We start from the raw sequence: 17,197 nt of genomic DNA, 5'->3' as shown, positions 1-17,197 counted from the left end.
CACTTATTTTGCCAAATGCCTTTCAGACTCTTTGGATTAGTAATATTTCCTAGGTAACTGTAATTAATCATGAGGTGTTTGGCAAGTTATTTAAATACTCTCAGCCTTAGTTTCCGTATCTCTATAAATGATGTAATAAAGCTCTCAAACTTGTGGGTAAATAACAGCATAATGCCCGATGAATGGTAGGCATTCTGTAAATATTAGTTTATCTCCCTTCTTTCAAGATCCTTAGTCTCTTCTGACTATCTCCAATTGCTTCACTCTGTTAGCTCACAAAAATCTAAAGGTTTTATATTTGGTGTTTATATTAACATGGATTTTATGATCTAAACTCATGAGATAATATGGTTTCAGTAAACTTTGTTCGTTAAAATTCAATGCATTAGTTTACTTTGCATGATAATATGGAAACTAATCATACTTAGTTGTCATTTATTAGGTTGAACCATATGAAATTGACAATATGCGACTGTTCCTGACTTACAAAAATGGTAATTTCATGTGATTCAACCTAATGTAATTTAAAACTATACCTGGTATAAGAGTAGATGATTAAAATACTTACATAGAATTTTCTTTTTTCATTTTCCTCTTTAAGATCCTGATAATTTAAGTGACTCTCTCTTTTCTGGCGATGAAGAAAATACTGGGACTGAGGAAATAAAGAATGAGATAAATGGAAATTGGATTTCGGCATCCTCCATTAATGAAGCTAGAATTAATGCCAAAGCTAAAAGACGACTACGGAAAAACTCATCCCGGGACTCTGGCAGAGGCGATTCGGTCAGTGATAACGGAAGTGAAGCCCTTAGAAGTGGAGTAACTGTACCAACCAGTCCAAAGGGAAGGTTGCTAGACAGGCGATCCAGATCTGGGAAAGGAAGGGGACTACCAAAGAAAGGTTGGTATATACCATGGCCAAAGAAACAAATGGAAAAAAAATACTGTCGGTTCTTATACTACAATTTCCTTACTTTAGGAATGAGAGAAATTTAAACAATGATGATGTAAGGTTTTATGTTTGTGTATATTTTTACATAGTAATAATCTGAGGACTATCCCACTTTTTCTTTAAGTTGAGCCTTTTTCTTGTTTGAATATATTTAGTTTTCTTGAGCAGAATTTTCTCTCATTTCCAGCAAAATACACACAGATGCTTTTCACAGTTATGAATTGTGCGTGTACTCTCTAACTTTACTTGAAAGAAGTGGGGTCAGAAATTTATCATACCTATTATCTAATGAATCTAATTAGGTCCATTGTTAAGAATGGTAATGATAAATATAATACATGATAAATATAAATTTGGTAATACCTGGGTCAGAATTTTAATGATTTCATAGATCGGGTTCTGAGTTTTCTTTAGCTCTATTATTTTGGGTACGGAAGTGGAATGGTGTATTTCACTGTTCTATCTCCAGTGCCTGGAATGGTGAGTAGCAGTGTAGGTACTTAAATGTTTGTTGAATGAGGGGTTTGTCAGCTTCTGTCTATAGTAGAATTTTGATGCAACTTGGAGATTTCACCGGCTTCCAAATGGTGGGAGCTTCAATTTGTGGTCTAGGATTCTTGCAAAATATTTTTGTGATCTGTCAAAAATTGTTAGTCCTGGGGCCAGCCCTGTGGTGTAGTGGTTAAGTTCAGCACACTCTGCTTCAGTGGCCCAGGTTTGTGGGTTTGGATCCCAGGTATAGACCTACACCACTCATCAGCCATGCTGTGGTGGTTACCCGCATACAAAATAGAGGAAGCTTGGCCCAGTTGGTAGCTTAGAGCTAATCTTCTTAAGCGAGAAAAGAGGATTGGCAATGGATGTTAGCTCAGGGGTGAGTCTTCCCCAGCAAAAAAATCCTGAATAACGAAATAAAACAATGGTTACTCTTGCTGAATGTCTCTACAACCATTGGTTGTATCAAAATGAAACTTAGTTATCAGATTCTGCTTTACTCTGGTGGTAAGGATTATACTCTAGTTATAAAAACCTCCAAAAAATATTGGTGATACTGTAAAGTTCTTTAAAAATAATGCAGTATATTGAGTCTTACAAAAACATTTCAGTACAGGGGCAGGCCCTGTGGCTGACTGATTAAGTTCATGCACTTCTCTTTCGTGGCCCGGGATTTCACCAGTTTGGATCCTGGGCATGGACATGGCATGGCTCGTCAGGCCATTCTGAGGCAGCATCCCACATAGCACAGCCAGAAGGATCTACAACTATAATGTTCAACTATGTACTGGGGGGGCTTTGGGGAGAGGAAGGGAAAAAAAAATGAAGAAGATTGGCAACAGTTGTTAGCTCAGGTGCTAGTCTTTTTTTAAAAAAAATCATTTCAGTACATTTATGTAGAAAAGCAACTGTGAAAGTTGGAATTGCTAAACTTCTGGTTGGTTTGTATATAGAAGCAGACAGAAATAATCAGTGCTGTTAGTGCTTAAATAGCAATTAGTTATTTGCAATGATTTGCTTGTTGCAGAGTATAGTTTAATGTATACTTTTATATCTAAAGAGTATTTGACTTTAAAACTTTTCATAGTAGTCACTGTGCTTCTTTATTAAATAATTTCTCCCTTGTTGATTTTTCTATGTCACATCTTACTGGCTCAACGTATTTCTTTTTGTTTTGGTCCCAAGAAATGTCAAATAAAATTTAGAGCTCAACTGCAACATCACCTCCCTTGAGGTCCCTGATATAGCTATTTTTCTGATCTCTTTTTGGTTTTTGCTTTTATTTTAAAGCATCTACCTTTATAGTTTTAACTTTATAAGCTGTTTGAACTTGATGTTTGGGAAATAGGTTATAAAATAATATAGTATATAATCATTACTGAAAAAGCAGTGATCTGAATAAAAAGATGTTTATAACTCTCAACTGGAGAAAGAACTAGCATAGAAATTAAAATACACTCTTTTAGCTGTTAATTAACATCTGAACATCTCGAATTATTTCATATTTCAATTAAAATGAAAATTTATGAACTTTGTGCTCTTTCCTTTCTCAATTCTAAACGTTTTCAGGTGGTGCAGGAGGCAAAGGTGTCTGGGGTACACCTGGACAGGTATATGATGTGGAGGAAGTAGATGTGAAGGATCCTAACTATGATGATGACCAGGTATCATTGCTTTACTTTTTTTAAATATATATTTACAATGCATATAAATGTTTTGACCTCATGTTTGTAGTTTACTCATTCATTTTTCAAATTGTATATTCTATATCTATACTAATATCTATCAAATTATATATATGATTATGTATAGTATATATGTCTAAATCACATACATAGTCAGTACTTTCAGACTGTTGGGTTAATTTTGGATTAGGAAACGAAGTTAACTGATAGTAATGTATGCATAATTTTCACTTGATTTCTGAAGTGAGTTTAAAGTAGGTCTTTACAAATTCACTTAGGATTATCAAATTGACTGCTTTTCAATAAATTCTGTTGAGTTAGTATAGTTTCTTTCTGTAGTAATGATAATAGAGAAGAATATATATTCTTTTGAACATCATAAAAGAGTTATAGATATTAAGTTCCTTTTAAATATTGCTGTTTAGGATGGTAACTATATGGTAAATTTTATTTTTGGAACATGTAGATCTTTTTTTCTAGGGACAGTGCTGGGAATGTAAATTTTTAATATATTTTATAGAGCATTTATATGTATTTGTCTTTTTAATGGAAAATATCTAACTTATACAAAAGTAGGATAGTATAATGAACCTGCTGTACTCATCTCCCAACTTTACTGACTTCAATAATTAATAGCTCATGGCTAATCATCTTTCATCTTGTACTTCCATTTACTCTTCCTCTTGTGTCCGTCTGCCCCAGCCCCCTGCTCCCCATGCTCTGGATTATTTTGAAGCAAATAACCAGACATTATGACATATTTTTTAAAGTACTATCTTTGCATAAGGTAGGGCATTACGATTGAAAATTTTAGAAAGGAAATTATCAGAGTATACGTTAGATTGTTTTTATTGTGTATTGTTTGTATGTACTTTTATCTATTTTAACTAATAGTTGGACGTGGAAATATTTCTAAGAGAACACTAAAAAATATATTTTAAAATCACTAGAATTTAAATACTATAGAATCTTTGCTAAAAATTCTCATTTTAATGTATAGTCTTTCAAGTGTATGTTGTTAGACTCAAGCCAGTCACAAGTTGGATATAAACATTTCAGGGCTTTTTTGCAGAGGAGAAGGGCTATAGAAGATTAATGGACAATAATCATCTTTTTGAAATGTCAGTTGAATAGTGCTTTTCCTTAGAGATTTTTTAGTCACTACAACATTGATTTTTGTTATAGGGACTTTTATTATGATAATACTAATCATGAAGGCTTTGGTTCCTGCTTCATTTTTTTAAAAAGTAAAGTTTTAATGAAAATACTAGGTATGACAGGAAACCATCTGAAAGCTTTTTGGTTACTGAAGGATTGGTGAGAGATATAAAAAAGTAGCAAGATATGGGAGGTTGGGAACAAGTCATGTATTTGCTGTGGTTAGTGGTTCTAATCTATAGTATTGGTTTATTGTATTCAGATTTTGTAAAAGAACAGTGACATAGATTCTATTTTTATATAATACAAGTGACCAAAGCATGTAGTGTGTCTTTTTCTTGCCCTGAATGAGGATTACTAACTAGTTGGAATATAAAATTAGAAAACAATTTAAATTTATCTGAATATTTTGTTTTTTAATTTATAACTCTTTCTCCCTCTTCCCCACCCAGGAGAACTGTGTTTATGAAACTGTGGTTTTGCCTTTGGATGAAACGGCATTTGAGAAAACTTTAACACCAATCATACAGGAATATTTTGAGCATGGAGATACTAATGAAGTTGCGGTAGGTTTAAAGTTGAAAATATAGTTTATCTAATATAGAAGAGAAAAACCCTATTAGAAGCAAAACAACATGTCCAGAATGATCTTGGAGCACTGAATAATTAAGCATTTTTCTTTGGTATAAATGAATTTCTAACTAAGAAATGGAGTAAAATTTCATTAATTTAGATCAATTCTTGCCTATTTGGGATCTGATGAGGGCTATTTGTCATTTTCTGCTATGAAAAATGGCACAACACGATATTTTAATAACTTTTATAATTATAACATTTTTATAATTTATAGTTTATGAAATATAATTTTAACAATTTTGAGGCATTTATGGACCTTCTGAAACCTTTTCAGGGATCTCAGTTAAAAATGCCTGACTTAGTTCCAGTTTTTTGACATTCATTTCAATGCTCAGGATTAGGATAAAATTTATCTTTGTACTCTGTCCAGTAAAAATAACACAGATATAAAGATTTGAAAAAAGAGTGTTTACAGAAACCAAGATAAATTTGAAGCATAATTTCCATGGGAACATTTACCGTGTTATGCATTGTTCAAAAAGTAAATCTAAAAGGGCAAAATAAAATTATTGGTCTAGTTAAGATTACTGAAAAGTAGTAGAATTGTAACTGTTTAGAAGACTTATAATTTAGATTCTTTTAATTCAGACTGGGCTTTCTTGGTTTGTCTGATACCATGAGGCTTAATATCTTTGGATGTGTACCATGTGGAGGAATTTGTAATAGGAGATTCCTGCCTTTTTGAAGCTCAGTCAAGTGAGGGAAATGATATATAAACAGATTATTAAAATATAATGTGAACCATTCTATTATAGAGGAAGAGTTTAATAAGTCCTGTGAAGGCAGGGACAGTTGTAATCCTCTTACCTACCTAGCAAGGGACCAGTGGTATTCTATGTGTTTATTCACTGCGTAATACTATGAGCAGAGTGTTAGAGAAGCATAAAATGGAGCGCGATAGAAGAGATGATTCTGAGGCATCTAACGATGGTTAGGAGTTTGCCAGGATAAGACAGTTGAAGAGGGTTTTCCAGGAAGGAGGAATATCATGTTTAAAGGCAATGAGTTAGTTGTTCAGGCGCAGTCCAGGAAGATGAAGTGGAGTGGGAAGAGACTACTAACAAGGCCACCAGTTAGGTGCCTGTGAAAATAGTTCTGGCACCCTTTTAGTAGTATGATGTAAATATTCTGAGGAAGCTTTAAAAGGAAAGGCACTCTAACTGGAATTTACTGTCTAGAGTCATGCTGCCTATATTTCATTTTCAACTTGGCCATTCCAGCTGTGTGCCCTCAGCAAATACTTAATTTTTCTGTGCTTTGGCTCTGATGAGTAGGGTGTGATACCTCCTTCAAAGGGTTATTTCGAGTATTAAATAAGATATAAAATAAAGGGGCTGTTATAATGCCTGGTGCATTATAAGTGCTCAGTAAGTCTTAGCTGCTGCTATTATATTTTTAATAGGAAATTTTAACTTTATCCCAGCATTTAAAACAATAATCCTACTTAAAAACAAAGGTTTAAGATCTCATTTTAAACTTTATATGAAAGTCTAAAGTAAATTTTTGTGTGAAGAGAAAGCTTTGAAGAAAAGTAGAGTATAAACAGCTTAGACAATGTAAAATGAATCTCTCCACAAATGCTCATAAAATAGTATTCCTAGAAATAGTATTAATAGATTATAAAGCAGGTTAGTTTACTCCTAACACTAAACTTAGCAATATTAGGTGGATTAATAAACTATTTTAGGTGTAATTCACATTCTTGAGTTTAGTAATGTTCAGACAGTTAAAGCTTGACAAAGTGGATCAATATCTAATTTATATGCAGAGAAAGATGTATTTATCCTATCCTACAAAATATGACTGCTTCTCTGATTATTTCTAAAGGGAGAAAGGTAAGGATATATGGATAAAATCTTGATTTTTTTTTTTTTTTTTAAAGATTGGCACCAGAGTTAACATGTGTTGCCAATCTTCTCTCTCTTTTTATTTTCTTCTTCTCCCCAGAGCCCCTAGTACACAATTGTATATTCTAGTTGTAGGTTCTTCTGGTTGTGCTATGTGAGACGCCACCTCAGCATGGCTTGATAAGCAGTGTTAGGTCTGCGCCCAGGATCCAAACTGGTGAAAACCTGGGCTGCCCAAGTGGAGCAGGTGAACTTAACCACTCAGCCGTGGGGCTGGCCACAAAATCTTGAGTTTTTTAAAAGTAAAATTATATTAAATTAAAGGCAGTGACATACTTTTTTTTTTTTTTTTTTTGAATAGGAAATGCTAAGAGATTTAAATCTTGGTGAAATGAAAAGTGGAGTACCAGTGTTGGCAGTGTCCTTGGCATTGGAGGGAAAGGCTAGTCACAGAGAAATGACATCTAAGCTCCTTTCTGACCTTTGTGGGACGGTAATGAGCACAAACGATGTAGAAAAGTCATTTGATAAATTGTTGAAAGATCTACCTGAATTAGCACTGGATACTCCTAGAGCACCACAGGTTTGTATGATTCTTCTTTGTGTTCTTTCTCTCTCTCCTCCAGCTACACTTCCAATTATGGAAATAATACCTGCTCCTAGGAAATTTTAGTAGATGAAAGAGGAAAAAATGGCCCGTATTTCCTACCACACACAAAAAAATAGCCCTGTAACTTTTTGGTGTATTTTTCCCTAGCTGTTCTTTAATTTTTTTTCCAAACATAGTTTTCATCATAATATAATTTCATGTCCTGCTTCCCCTGCCTCAGTGCTGTGTATGGTTTTTAGGTCATATTTTTTTGCTTTCTGGATATTCTCTATTGTACGTCATTAAGCTGTTATATGAGCTAGGATTTAAAAAAGTGTAATTGTTATAATTGAGGATTGAATTTGCTTGACTAATGTTTATTGTAAAAATAGTCAAATAAGTCTGTTCCCATTGTGGGGAAATAATTAGGCAATTCATGATTTTTGCTTCTGTTAAGATTCTGTCCTCAAAGCCTTATACTTTTATTAGATTTAATACATGCTGACACTAATATGACGTAATATGACTTTCTAGCTCGAAATTGAAAACGTGTGAAATCATTGCTATTTACTTGACCAAAGCTTTAAATCAAGGTAGGAGCACTTTACTTAAACATTAGTTTAGGAAGAGTATAGGTAGGTTAATTCCTAAATGCCGTTTCTGTAATACTTTCCTGCGACAAACAGTAGTCTGTGTAGGGTATTGAGCTATGATTCAAACATGGACTTTTTTTCTTTTATGCCCATGCCCATACCCATACTTTAAAAAAGTGATTACATAAGTTCATGTTCATTATAGAATTTTTGAAAAATAAAAGTCAAAAAGGAAGAAAGGCCAGCAAAAATAACCACTGTTAACATTTTGCTGTTAAATCTTCATTCTACTTTCTCTGGGTGTATATCAATGTATGGTTTTTATATATCCTTACATTTTTTGTTTTAATAAAAAATGGAATCATACTGTATGTGCTATTTTGTTAACTTACTTTTTCTCACACCATACAATGTGGTAAACATATTTCCCTATGGCCACATGGTGTGCCATCTTATGTATGTATCATTTTACCACACCTTTATTCTTGGACACTAAAGTTTCCAATTTTTCTAAGACATAATGCTATAAACATACTTTCAGATAAACATTTCTATGCAGCTTTGTCTCTATAAGATATATTCCTTTAATCAGTTTTCTCAGAACACCTAGTCTCATTTTCTTTTTTTCCCCAGAAGAGAGGTTTCTCTTGACTTTGTCATTGACTTAACAAGTATTTTTGATCATATACTGTGTTTCAGGCAATGTACAGGGTGTTGGGGATTCAGTAGTGAGCAAAACAGATGTCCCCCCACCACCGTTGACACTTAACTTGATGTGGGAGTATGTGCCAAGCATAACTAGGAGGTGCTAAATAGAGGTTTTTTTCAATATTCCAAGATGTCTTAGGTATTCATTGTGTAGTTTAACCAGTCTTCATCATTTATGTATTTAGAAATTATGTTCTATAAAGGTTTATTTCAGATTTTTTTATATAGCTCTTTTTTTTTTTTTATTATAGTTGGTGGGCCAGTTTATTGCTAGAGCTGTTGGAGATGGAATTTTATGTAATACCTATATTGATAGTTACAAAGGAACTGTAGATTGTGTACAGGCTAGGTAAGTAAATTAATTTTCCTGCTTAGCATTTCATAATAGGGGAAAATTCTACAGGAGTCCATTGAAATGATGCTTGAATTAATCAGACATTGTGAACATCTGTCATTTGTGTCTATCCTTCACTGTTAAAACAAAGTTGAGAGATAGTTGGCATGATATAGCAAGAAGATGACAGTACTATATTGCAGAAGTACTGAGTTTTAGCTAAACCATCAGCAAACTTTATGTCAAGCCACTCTTCTCTGGGCCTCAGTTTATTTATTTTTAAAATGAAAGGATTGGACTTAAAAAAGGTCCTTCAGGTTTTAACATTGTGTAATAATTTTATAATTTAATATTCTAATAAAGGAGCCCCATTTTAAATTTTATTTAATATTTATGTGCTACAGAAATCTTAGGAAATAATGTTTTTCAATCTTGTTCTTTGGTGTGATTAATTATAAGCTAAACGTGATATGTGGGGTTGTGCTATATGACTTCATACCTTCCTGGAAACTTAGCTTTGGATTTAGCCATGTCTTAGGTTTTATCCAGTATAGATGTTAATTTCCTAGGACTACTTCAGGGTCATAATGGAAGTGTCAGCCTGGTGGGAAAGCATGGATCTATATGACAATTTTATGTGAAATGTTCCTTCTCGGTATAGATCAATTATTTTGTAATAATGTTAGATTTTTGGTGACTGAGAAATGGAAATAATAGAGTATGAGAATATAAACATGAGAAACAAAGTTTTTTTTGCTCCTCACTTTGTTTTTTGAAAAAGTTTTTTAGAAGACTTTTAAATGTTAAGTTGCTTTAATGTTATGTGAAATCTTTTAGTGCATATGGTTTTTTTTTCCAACTTTATCCATAATTTGGTCAACTTTAAGCATGTCTGAGTGTCAAAATTAAATTTTTTTTTTTTTTTTTTGGTAGAGCTGCCCTGGATAAGGCTACTGTGCTCCTGAGTATGTCTAAAGGTGGAAAGCGCAAAGACAGTGTGTGGGGCTCTGGAGGTGGGCAGCAGTCTGTTAACCACCTTGTTAAAGAGGTAACTATTGAGTATTGTCTTTAACTTAGTTTGTATGTATTCCTCTAGGGAAATAAACTATGCCCTCTAGCTGGTATTTTTGTGGACAAAAATTAAGATCAGTCTTACAGCTGCCAATGGAAAATTGAATAATCCTTGTATATTTGGCTTTATACCCTTTTGTTATAAATTACACAATAATAATTATTAAATTTTTATGGTTTCCCTGACTTAAAAATGAGACTGTGTTAAGTTAAAATGGCTTTTATGAATAATTCTAAGAAGGCTGTGTATGAACCTCAAAGGAATGTCTCAAGTCTTTTTCTTATATTGGTATGTAAAGTTTTTCAAATACTGTTTAAGTAAGACTTTCTATTTTGTAGTTATTTAATAAATATCCATTTTTATTTGAGCAATTTGAAACTGGGTAGTCTTAGATTATAAATTATGAATGCTAAAGTAGATCAGAGTGCTAGATTTTTGTAAGGCACTTCATTACCTGTATTCATGCTTTAAAGGAAAAAGTAATTGATTTATTGCATTAAAATGCCAGATTTGGGGCCGGCCCAGTGGCGCAGCGGTTAAGTGCACACGTTCTGCTTCAGCAGCCCAGCGTTTGCCAGTTCGGATCCCAGGTCTGGACATGGCACGGCTTGGCACACCGTGCTGTGGTAGGCGTCCCACATATAAAAAGTAGAGGAAGTAGAGGAATTCAAAAAATTCGAAAGTTGTTAGAAAAATTTGAGGTATAAAAACAGTCAAGATACTAGGGCAGTTTGGCAAGAAAATGAAATAAAAGGCATCTAGATTAAAAAGGGAAAAGTGAAACTCTCACTGTTCCCAGATGACATGATCTGTATACAGAAAATCCAAATCCAAATGAATCCACAAAAAAACAAAAACCAAAACCCAACTGTTAATAAACGAATTCAGCATGGTTACAGGATATAAGATCAATATACAAAATTCAGTTCTAATTCTATACACTAGCAATGAATGATCTGAAATGAAATTAAGAAAACAGTTGCATTTACAGTAGCATAAAAAAGATTAAAATACTTAGGAATAAATTTAACAAAAGAAGTGCAAGTCTTCTACATTGAAAACTGCAAAACGTTGAAAGAAATTAAAGATAAATAGATATCCCATGTTTATGGGTTGGAAGACTTAATATTGTTAAGATGATAATATTCTCCAAAATTAATATTTTGAGAAACTGCCAAACTATTTTATTGTATGTGAATTATCTCAGCAAAAAAATGGTCAAGATAAAAATTGAAATAAAACTACCAATATGTCAATTTGAGGTTGACTTTTAGGTACTCATTTACTTTTTACATAGAAGGATGAGTTGGACAAAGAGGACTTTTAGTAATGTATACGTGCATTTATAATTTATCATTCTCAAAAATGCAAGGAACCTGATGGGAAACATAAATACTTCACATAGCAAAGTTAAAAAACTAAGTGGTATAATTTAAATACTAAATGTATTAATTTATAATTATAAAGTGAAAACACTTTTCAAATGCTATGCTTTAAGTATTTACTTTCCTAAAAGCATGATAATAGGAATTATTCATCAGGATGAATTCTATTGATCAAATTTTACTTTATCTTTTATGAAAATATATTGTAGAAGTTGTAAGTAGTAGATAATAAGATTATTTTATTCAATCTTAGTAGGTGCAAAGGTGATTTTAACAGGCAGTGTCTGGGGAAGAACATTCGTAGTTGAAGTGCCTGTGCTGAAAAACTTCCCCCCCTTTTCTCTGGAGCCATAGATGTTACAATACAAATCTGAACAGGAAAGTCAAGACTTGCCTCTTTAGCTATAACTGGAAGCTGAATTACTGAATGTTTTAGATAAAAGGTTTCAAATTGTCAGTTATAGAGAAAAGAGAAACTATATGGAAATTTTTGCCCTGTTTAGTAAAGCCTTATTACCATCTCTCATTTTTTGGCTCCCAGTGCACAATTAACGTTATCCTGATGGAAGTGAAAGAGTTTTTGCCACTTTTAAGAATTCATTTTGAGACTTTCAGTTGGTGCCCTCTAGTGGTGTTTAAGATCACTTGTTTTACGAGGAGCATTGAAGCGTTATGGTCACTACTTAGGCCATGTACATCTTAAGTCTCCTTGTAGATCTCAGTGATTATTAAGATAAACTGAAGCACTGCATGTTCTTCATAATTATGAACCATTTAAAAATTGGAAATTTACTTTCCAATTCCGAAAAAATTCTGTTAGGATCATGTCAAGTCTATATGTTCTTAGATAGCTGTTTGTGACCTGCTGTTTCATCATGTAATATATTGAGATTGGGCTAAATAAATCCTTTAGGCAAATCACAGTTTTTTAAAAATTCTGGAATTCTAATACATCTCAATTTTTAAATCTCATAGATTGATATGCTGCTGAAAGAATATTTACTCTCTGGAGACATATCTGAGGCTGAACATTGCCTTAAGGAACTGGAAGTACCTCATTTTCACCATGAGCTTGTATATGAAGTAAGATTACTGTAACATTCCAAAGAGAATTGTTAAGCATTTCTTTTTGCACTACAGTGAGTTAATGCTTCTTTAATAGCATACTTTTTTCTTTTTAAAAATTTTAATGTTAAGGGAGAAAGTTGTTTTTAAATTTTCATAATGATTTTAGTTACATACTACAGAGAGATCTATTTTAGAAGCAGTTTCTTATATGAATTAATGACTGAAAATTTATTCATTTCTTCAATTTTTAGGCCATTGTAATGGTTTTAGAGTCAACTGGAGAAAGTACATTTAAGATGATTTTGGATTTATTAAAATCCCTTTGGAAATCTTCTACCATTACTCTAGACCAAATGAAAAGAGTGAGTATTATGTTATTTTGGACAATTCTAGGCTTTGACCTTAAATATGTAACGATTGAATAAAACTTATGAATTTTCAATGAAGTTTTCTTTTAGGTATATTCACTATTATTATGCTTATAGTTTTTTTCTTGTTGGTGGTGAAGAAGATTGGCCCTGAGCTAACATCTGCTGCCAGTTGTCTTATTTTTGCTTGAGGGAGATTGTCCCTGAGCTCACATCTGTGCCAGTCTTCCTCTGTTTTGTATGTGGGACCTTGCCACAGCATGGCTTGATGAGTGGTGTATAGGTCTGTGCCTGGGAGCGAACCTGTGAACCCTGGGCTGCACAACTTAATGCACAAACTTAACCACTACACCATGGGGCCGGCCCTTCCCCCCTGCTTTTTTAAAATAGTAGTGTTTATGTTTGAACCTCTTGCAGCCATTTCTTGGAAACTAACATGTCAGTGTTTTTTTTTTACTTGTATTTGTAAAAATGTGACTGTGGGTTCTTCCTTAAGAGTTCTAATGTATGATGATTTCTATTTTATATGTACAGAGAAACATGAATTTCAACAAATTATATTTAAAGTACTTTATTCCTATTAAAACTGTAGGTGTTGTTATTAAAATGTTGGGGAGGTTCTTACTTGCCTTAAATTTAGTCAGTGTTTATAGAAAAGTAGATGAGAAGAAATGTGTCCAATGTCTGATGTCTGCCTGAAGTTCTTTGGGGAGACCAGTTTTTTTTTTTGGCTTGGCACCTGAGCCAACAACTGTTGCCGATCTTCCCTTTTTTCTTTTTTCTTTTTATTCTTCTCCCCAAAGTCCCCCAGCCCACAGTTGTAGATTCTAGTTGTGGGTGTCTCTAGTTGTGCAATGTGGGACACCGCCCCAGCATGACCTGGCGAGTGGTGCCATGTCCTTGTCCAGGATCCGAACTGGTGAAACCCTGGGCTGTGGAAGTGGAGCACGTGAACCCAACTACTCAGCCACGGGGCCGGCCCCTTGAGAGAACGGTTTTTTGTTTTTTTTTTTTTTTTAAAAGATTGGCACCTGAGCTAACAACTATTGCCAATCTTTTTTTTTTCTTTTTTCTTTTCTGCTTTTTCTCCCCAAATCCCCCCAGTACACAGTTGTATATATTTAGTTGTGGGTCCTTCTAGTTGTGGTGTGTGGGACGCCACCTCAACGTGTCCTGATGAGCAGTGCCATGTCCGTGCCCAGGATCCTAACCAGCGAAACCTTGGGCCATTGAAGTGGAGCGCTCGAACTTAACCACTTGGCCACAGTGCTGTCCCGAGAGAACAGTTTTAAAGAAAACATTCTGTAATAAATCTACCTACTATCATCTGTGCTTTTCCAGGTTCAGATCTGACTTCAGCCTAATTATATGAACATTTGGCCTTAAATATAACTTCATGACAGTGATAGGTGTATGGCATTATGTATTTTATATGGGCTAACAATTCTGTATATAATTTCATTGATTCTGTATATAACTTCATTGTTTTAGGGTTATGAGAGAATTTACAATGAAATTCCGGATATTAATCTGGATGTCCCACATTCATACTCTGTGCTTGAACGATTTGTAGAAGAATGTTTTCAGGCTGGAATAATTTCCAAACAACTCAGAGATCTTTGTCCTTCAAGGTACTTTACTTTTTCAACATAAAATACTGGCTGAGATGCTGAAGTTAGTTTTCTATCATTCTAATCTGTGGGAAAAAAAATAATGGTATCTTCCCTGAAGTCACTCAAGAGCAAAAATCATCTATTTTAAGTTTATGAAGAAACAAGGCGAAGTTTATTTTGCCCTCTTGTAAATCTATACAGGACTACCTCATGAAGCCCCAGTTCACTAGAAGGAAACTAATTTTGTGGAGCAGTTCTGTGTACTAGGCTTTGTTCTGAGTAGTGTAAATAACTGTTTCAGAGCCGATATTATCACCAATAAGATGAGAAAATTGAGGCTAGGGAGGTGTAAAGTCCTTTTTCTAAGGTCACACACGGTAGAGGCCAAGGATGTCTGACTTCCAGGATCTAGGCTTATTCCTGTCCTCTACGAAGCTCCCTTTTGCTCCTTTATAGACTGGACAGTTGGGGGCTAATTGGATCTTATCACACTAGAAAGTGTGTGTGTGATTCTTTGGAGGTGTTATATTTGTGCTACCAGGGTTGCTTTAGGAGTTGATGAATTTTTTGTTAAAGCTTATAAGGAAGCTTATAATGTAATAGGTATAAAAGTTTATAGCTAAACTTTTATAGTTAATAGCTAAACTTCTTGTGTGGGTCTGTTGTATGTACATTTTAAGTTTTTGTAATTTTTATCTGAAAAATTTTATAAGCTTTGTATATTTTTATTTAAGTGCATTATGAGAATTAAATCTCAGAAAAATACTTCCTGGTAGTATCCTTTGCTCTAGGAAGTTTAGAAGCCATTAAGAGAGAAGGAAAAAATAATGGTGGAAGATACAGTTTAATGGCCTTGATAAAAATGTTTGAAAATGTAGATCTCTACTTGGCACCATTTGTGTACTGATGTGCCAAGTGGTATACATTAGTAGAAACTCAACTTTGGCCAAGGCTTCTTGCTGTTTACTGCTTTGTTCCCCTCCTTGGTCACCTAATATAGTCTGAAGCCTTTATGTTTAGGAAAAGTAGCTGGTTTCCACTTAGTATGAAAGGGGGTCAACACCTTGGCATTGGCTTTTTAAAAGTTTTCCAATCTGTGTTCAAAAGTCTAACGGTTATCTCTGTTGTGGCTTTACTCGCAAGGATGATTTGAGGAGATATCTAACTTTCTCTGTATACCATAGAACTATGACTTTTTGTCCTTTATCCTTTTGCTTATTTGAGTGAAGTGTGCATTTGTTTGTGGTCTTGAAGGCCTGTGTATGTTGGTCTGGGGTCACAAAATAAGACCTAATTCTGCCCAACTCTGTTTTCCACTTACTGTTTTAGGCTGCTGTGGTCAACTATTCCTCCTGGGCTGTTGCTACTACATGTAGCTAGTGTGGTTACATTGTAGAGCAAGGCCTCTTGAGTTTGAAATAGCAGGAATCCCAGAATGGGGCACAGACTGGAATTAATTGGATTCTGATTTGTTTCTCCACATTCGGGTTATGGCTTTTTTATATCTGAGAAAACATTTTTAAAAAATTTTAAACATGAATATTTTGATAGGTTCTATAGCTCTAGTTTGCATAATTCCACATCACGTTGTTGTTTCTTATTTGGTTCACTGTTTAGCTTTCAAATAATACTAACAATGCAGTAGAAATAAATACTGTTTCTAAATAGCAGAATGTTTGCTGTATTTATATTTTAAGTTTTTTTGTGCCTCCATTTGTATGATGAATTTATTTCAATAATAAAGCTTTTATTTAAATAAAAACTGCTCAGATTAGCAGTTCATTTGATATATCTCAGGATATATAGCAGGGAAAGTCTTTTTCAAAAGAATTAGAAGCATGCTGACTTTTTTTAAACAATAAAACCCCTCCGAAATTAATGAGTAACCAAAAAATACCAAGTTTTAAGGTTTTTTAATTGACCGTAGTCAGAATTTGTATCTATTTTCATGTTTGTGTTCTTTTCGTTACAGGGGCAGAAAACGTTTTGTAAGTGAAGGAGATGGAGGTCGTCTTAAACCAGAGAGCTACTGAATAAAAGAACTCTTGCAGTTTTAGATGTTATAAAAAATATATATCTGAATTGTAAGAGTTGTTAGCACAGGTTTTTTTTTTTTGTTTTTTTTTAAGCACTTGTTTTGGGTACAAGGCATTTCTGAAATTTTATAAACTTACGTTTAAGGGGAATTTTTAAAGGAAGTGTTTTTTCTTTTTTTTGAGGGTATAAAGGAGGGACAGAAAAGTAACCACTTCTTAAGTGGAATATTCTCATAAGCTACCTTTTGTAAGTGCCATGTTTATGACCTAATCATTCCAAGTTTTGCATTGATGTCTGACTGCCACTCCTTTCTTTCAAGGACAGTGTTTTTGTAGTAAAATCACTGGTTTATACAAAGCTTTATTTAGGGGGTAAAGTTAAGCTGCTAAAACCCCATGTTGGCTGCTGCTGTTGAAATACTGTGCTTTGGGAGTAAAAAAAAAAGTTATTTCTTTGTCTTAAAGAATTTTAAGAAAACGAGTTAGTCACAAGACTTATTCATCTTTCCAGGGAGCATACTGATTGGTCTTAAAGACTAGACAGTTAAGTAAATGGTGGCCGGAACATCTATTTTTCTACAAAACTGGAAAAATGAACCCAGTTCTAGAAGAATGTATGACAAAATAAAACATGTGAAGCGGTGTTGATTCTTTA

At 33.8% G+C, this 17,197-nt stretch overlaps 1 protein-coding gene and 1 long non-coding RNA gene across 13 annotated transcripts in view; one reads left to right on the top strand and one right to left on the bottom strand.

Annotated features, from left to right (window-relative positions):
- LOC102147904 (uncharacterized) overlaps positions 1-658 on the bottom strand; it is an 11,971-nt gene extending 11,313 nt beyond the window's left edge. The window contains exon 1 of the long non-coding RNA XR_288842.4: positions 569-658. This is a non-coding gene — a long non-coding RNA (uncharacterized lncRNA). The remainder of the gene's footprint in view (positions 1-568) is intronic.
- The window catches only part of PDCD4 (programmed cell death 4), a 27,865-nt gene extending 10,668 nt beyond the window's left edge, over positions 1-17,197 (top strand). For all 12 annotated transcript variants that reach the window (XM_070220772.1, XM_070220752.1, XM_070220766.1 and 9 more), the window contains 10 exons: positions 602-904; positions 3,020-3,114; positions 4,746-4,859; positions 7,138-7,359; positions 8,918-9,015; positions 9,934-10,048; positions 12,433-12,540; positions 12,777-12,887; positions 14,385-14,524; positions 16,479-17,197. In XM_070220772.1, the coding sequence (XP_070076873.1) occupies positions 602-904; positions 3,020-3,114; positions 4,746-4,859; positions 7,138-7,359; positions 8,918-9,015; positions 9,934-10,048; positions 12,433-12,540; positions 12,777-12,887; positions 14,385-14,524; positions 16,479-16,539 (1,367 nt within the window). In that variant the 3' untranslated portion in view covers positions 16,540-17,197. The remainder of the gene's footprint in view (positions 1-601; positions 905-3,019; positions 3,115-4,745; positions 4,860-7,137; positions 7,360-8,917; positions 9,016-9,933; positions 10,049-12,432; positions 12,541-12,776; positions 12,888-14,384; positions 14,525-16,478) is intronic.

The sequence above is a fragment of the Equus caballus genome, chromosome 1 (assembly GCF_041296265.1).
Source record: "Equus caballus isolate H_3958 breed thoroughbred chromosome 1, TB-T2T, whole genome shotgun sequence".
Classification (NCBI taxonomy): Eukaryota; Metazoa; Chordata; class Mammalia; order Perissodactyla; family Equidae; genus Equus; species Equus caballus.
This window is presented reverse-complemented; position numbering and strand designations above follow the sequence as displayed.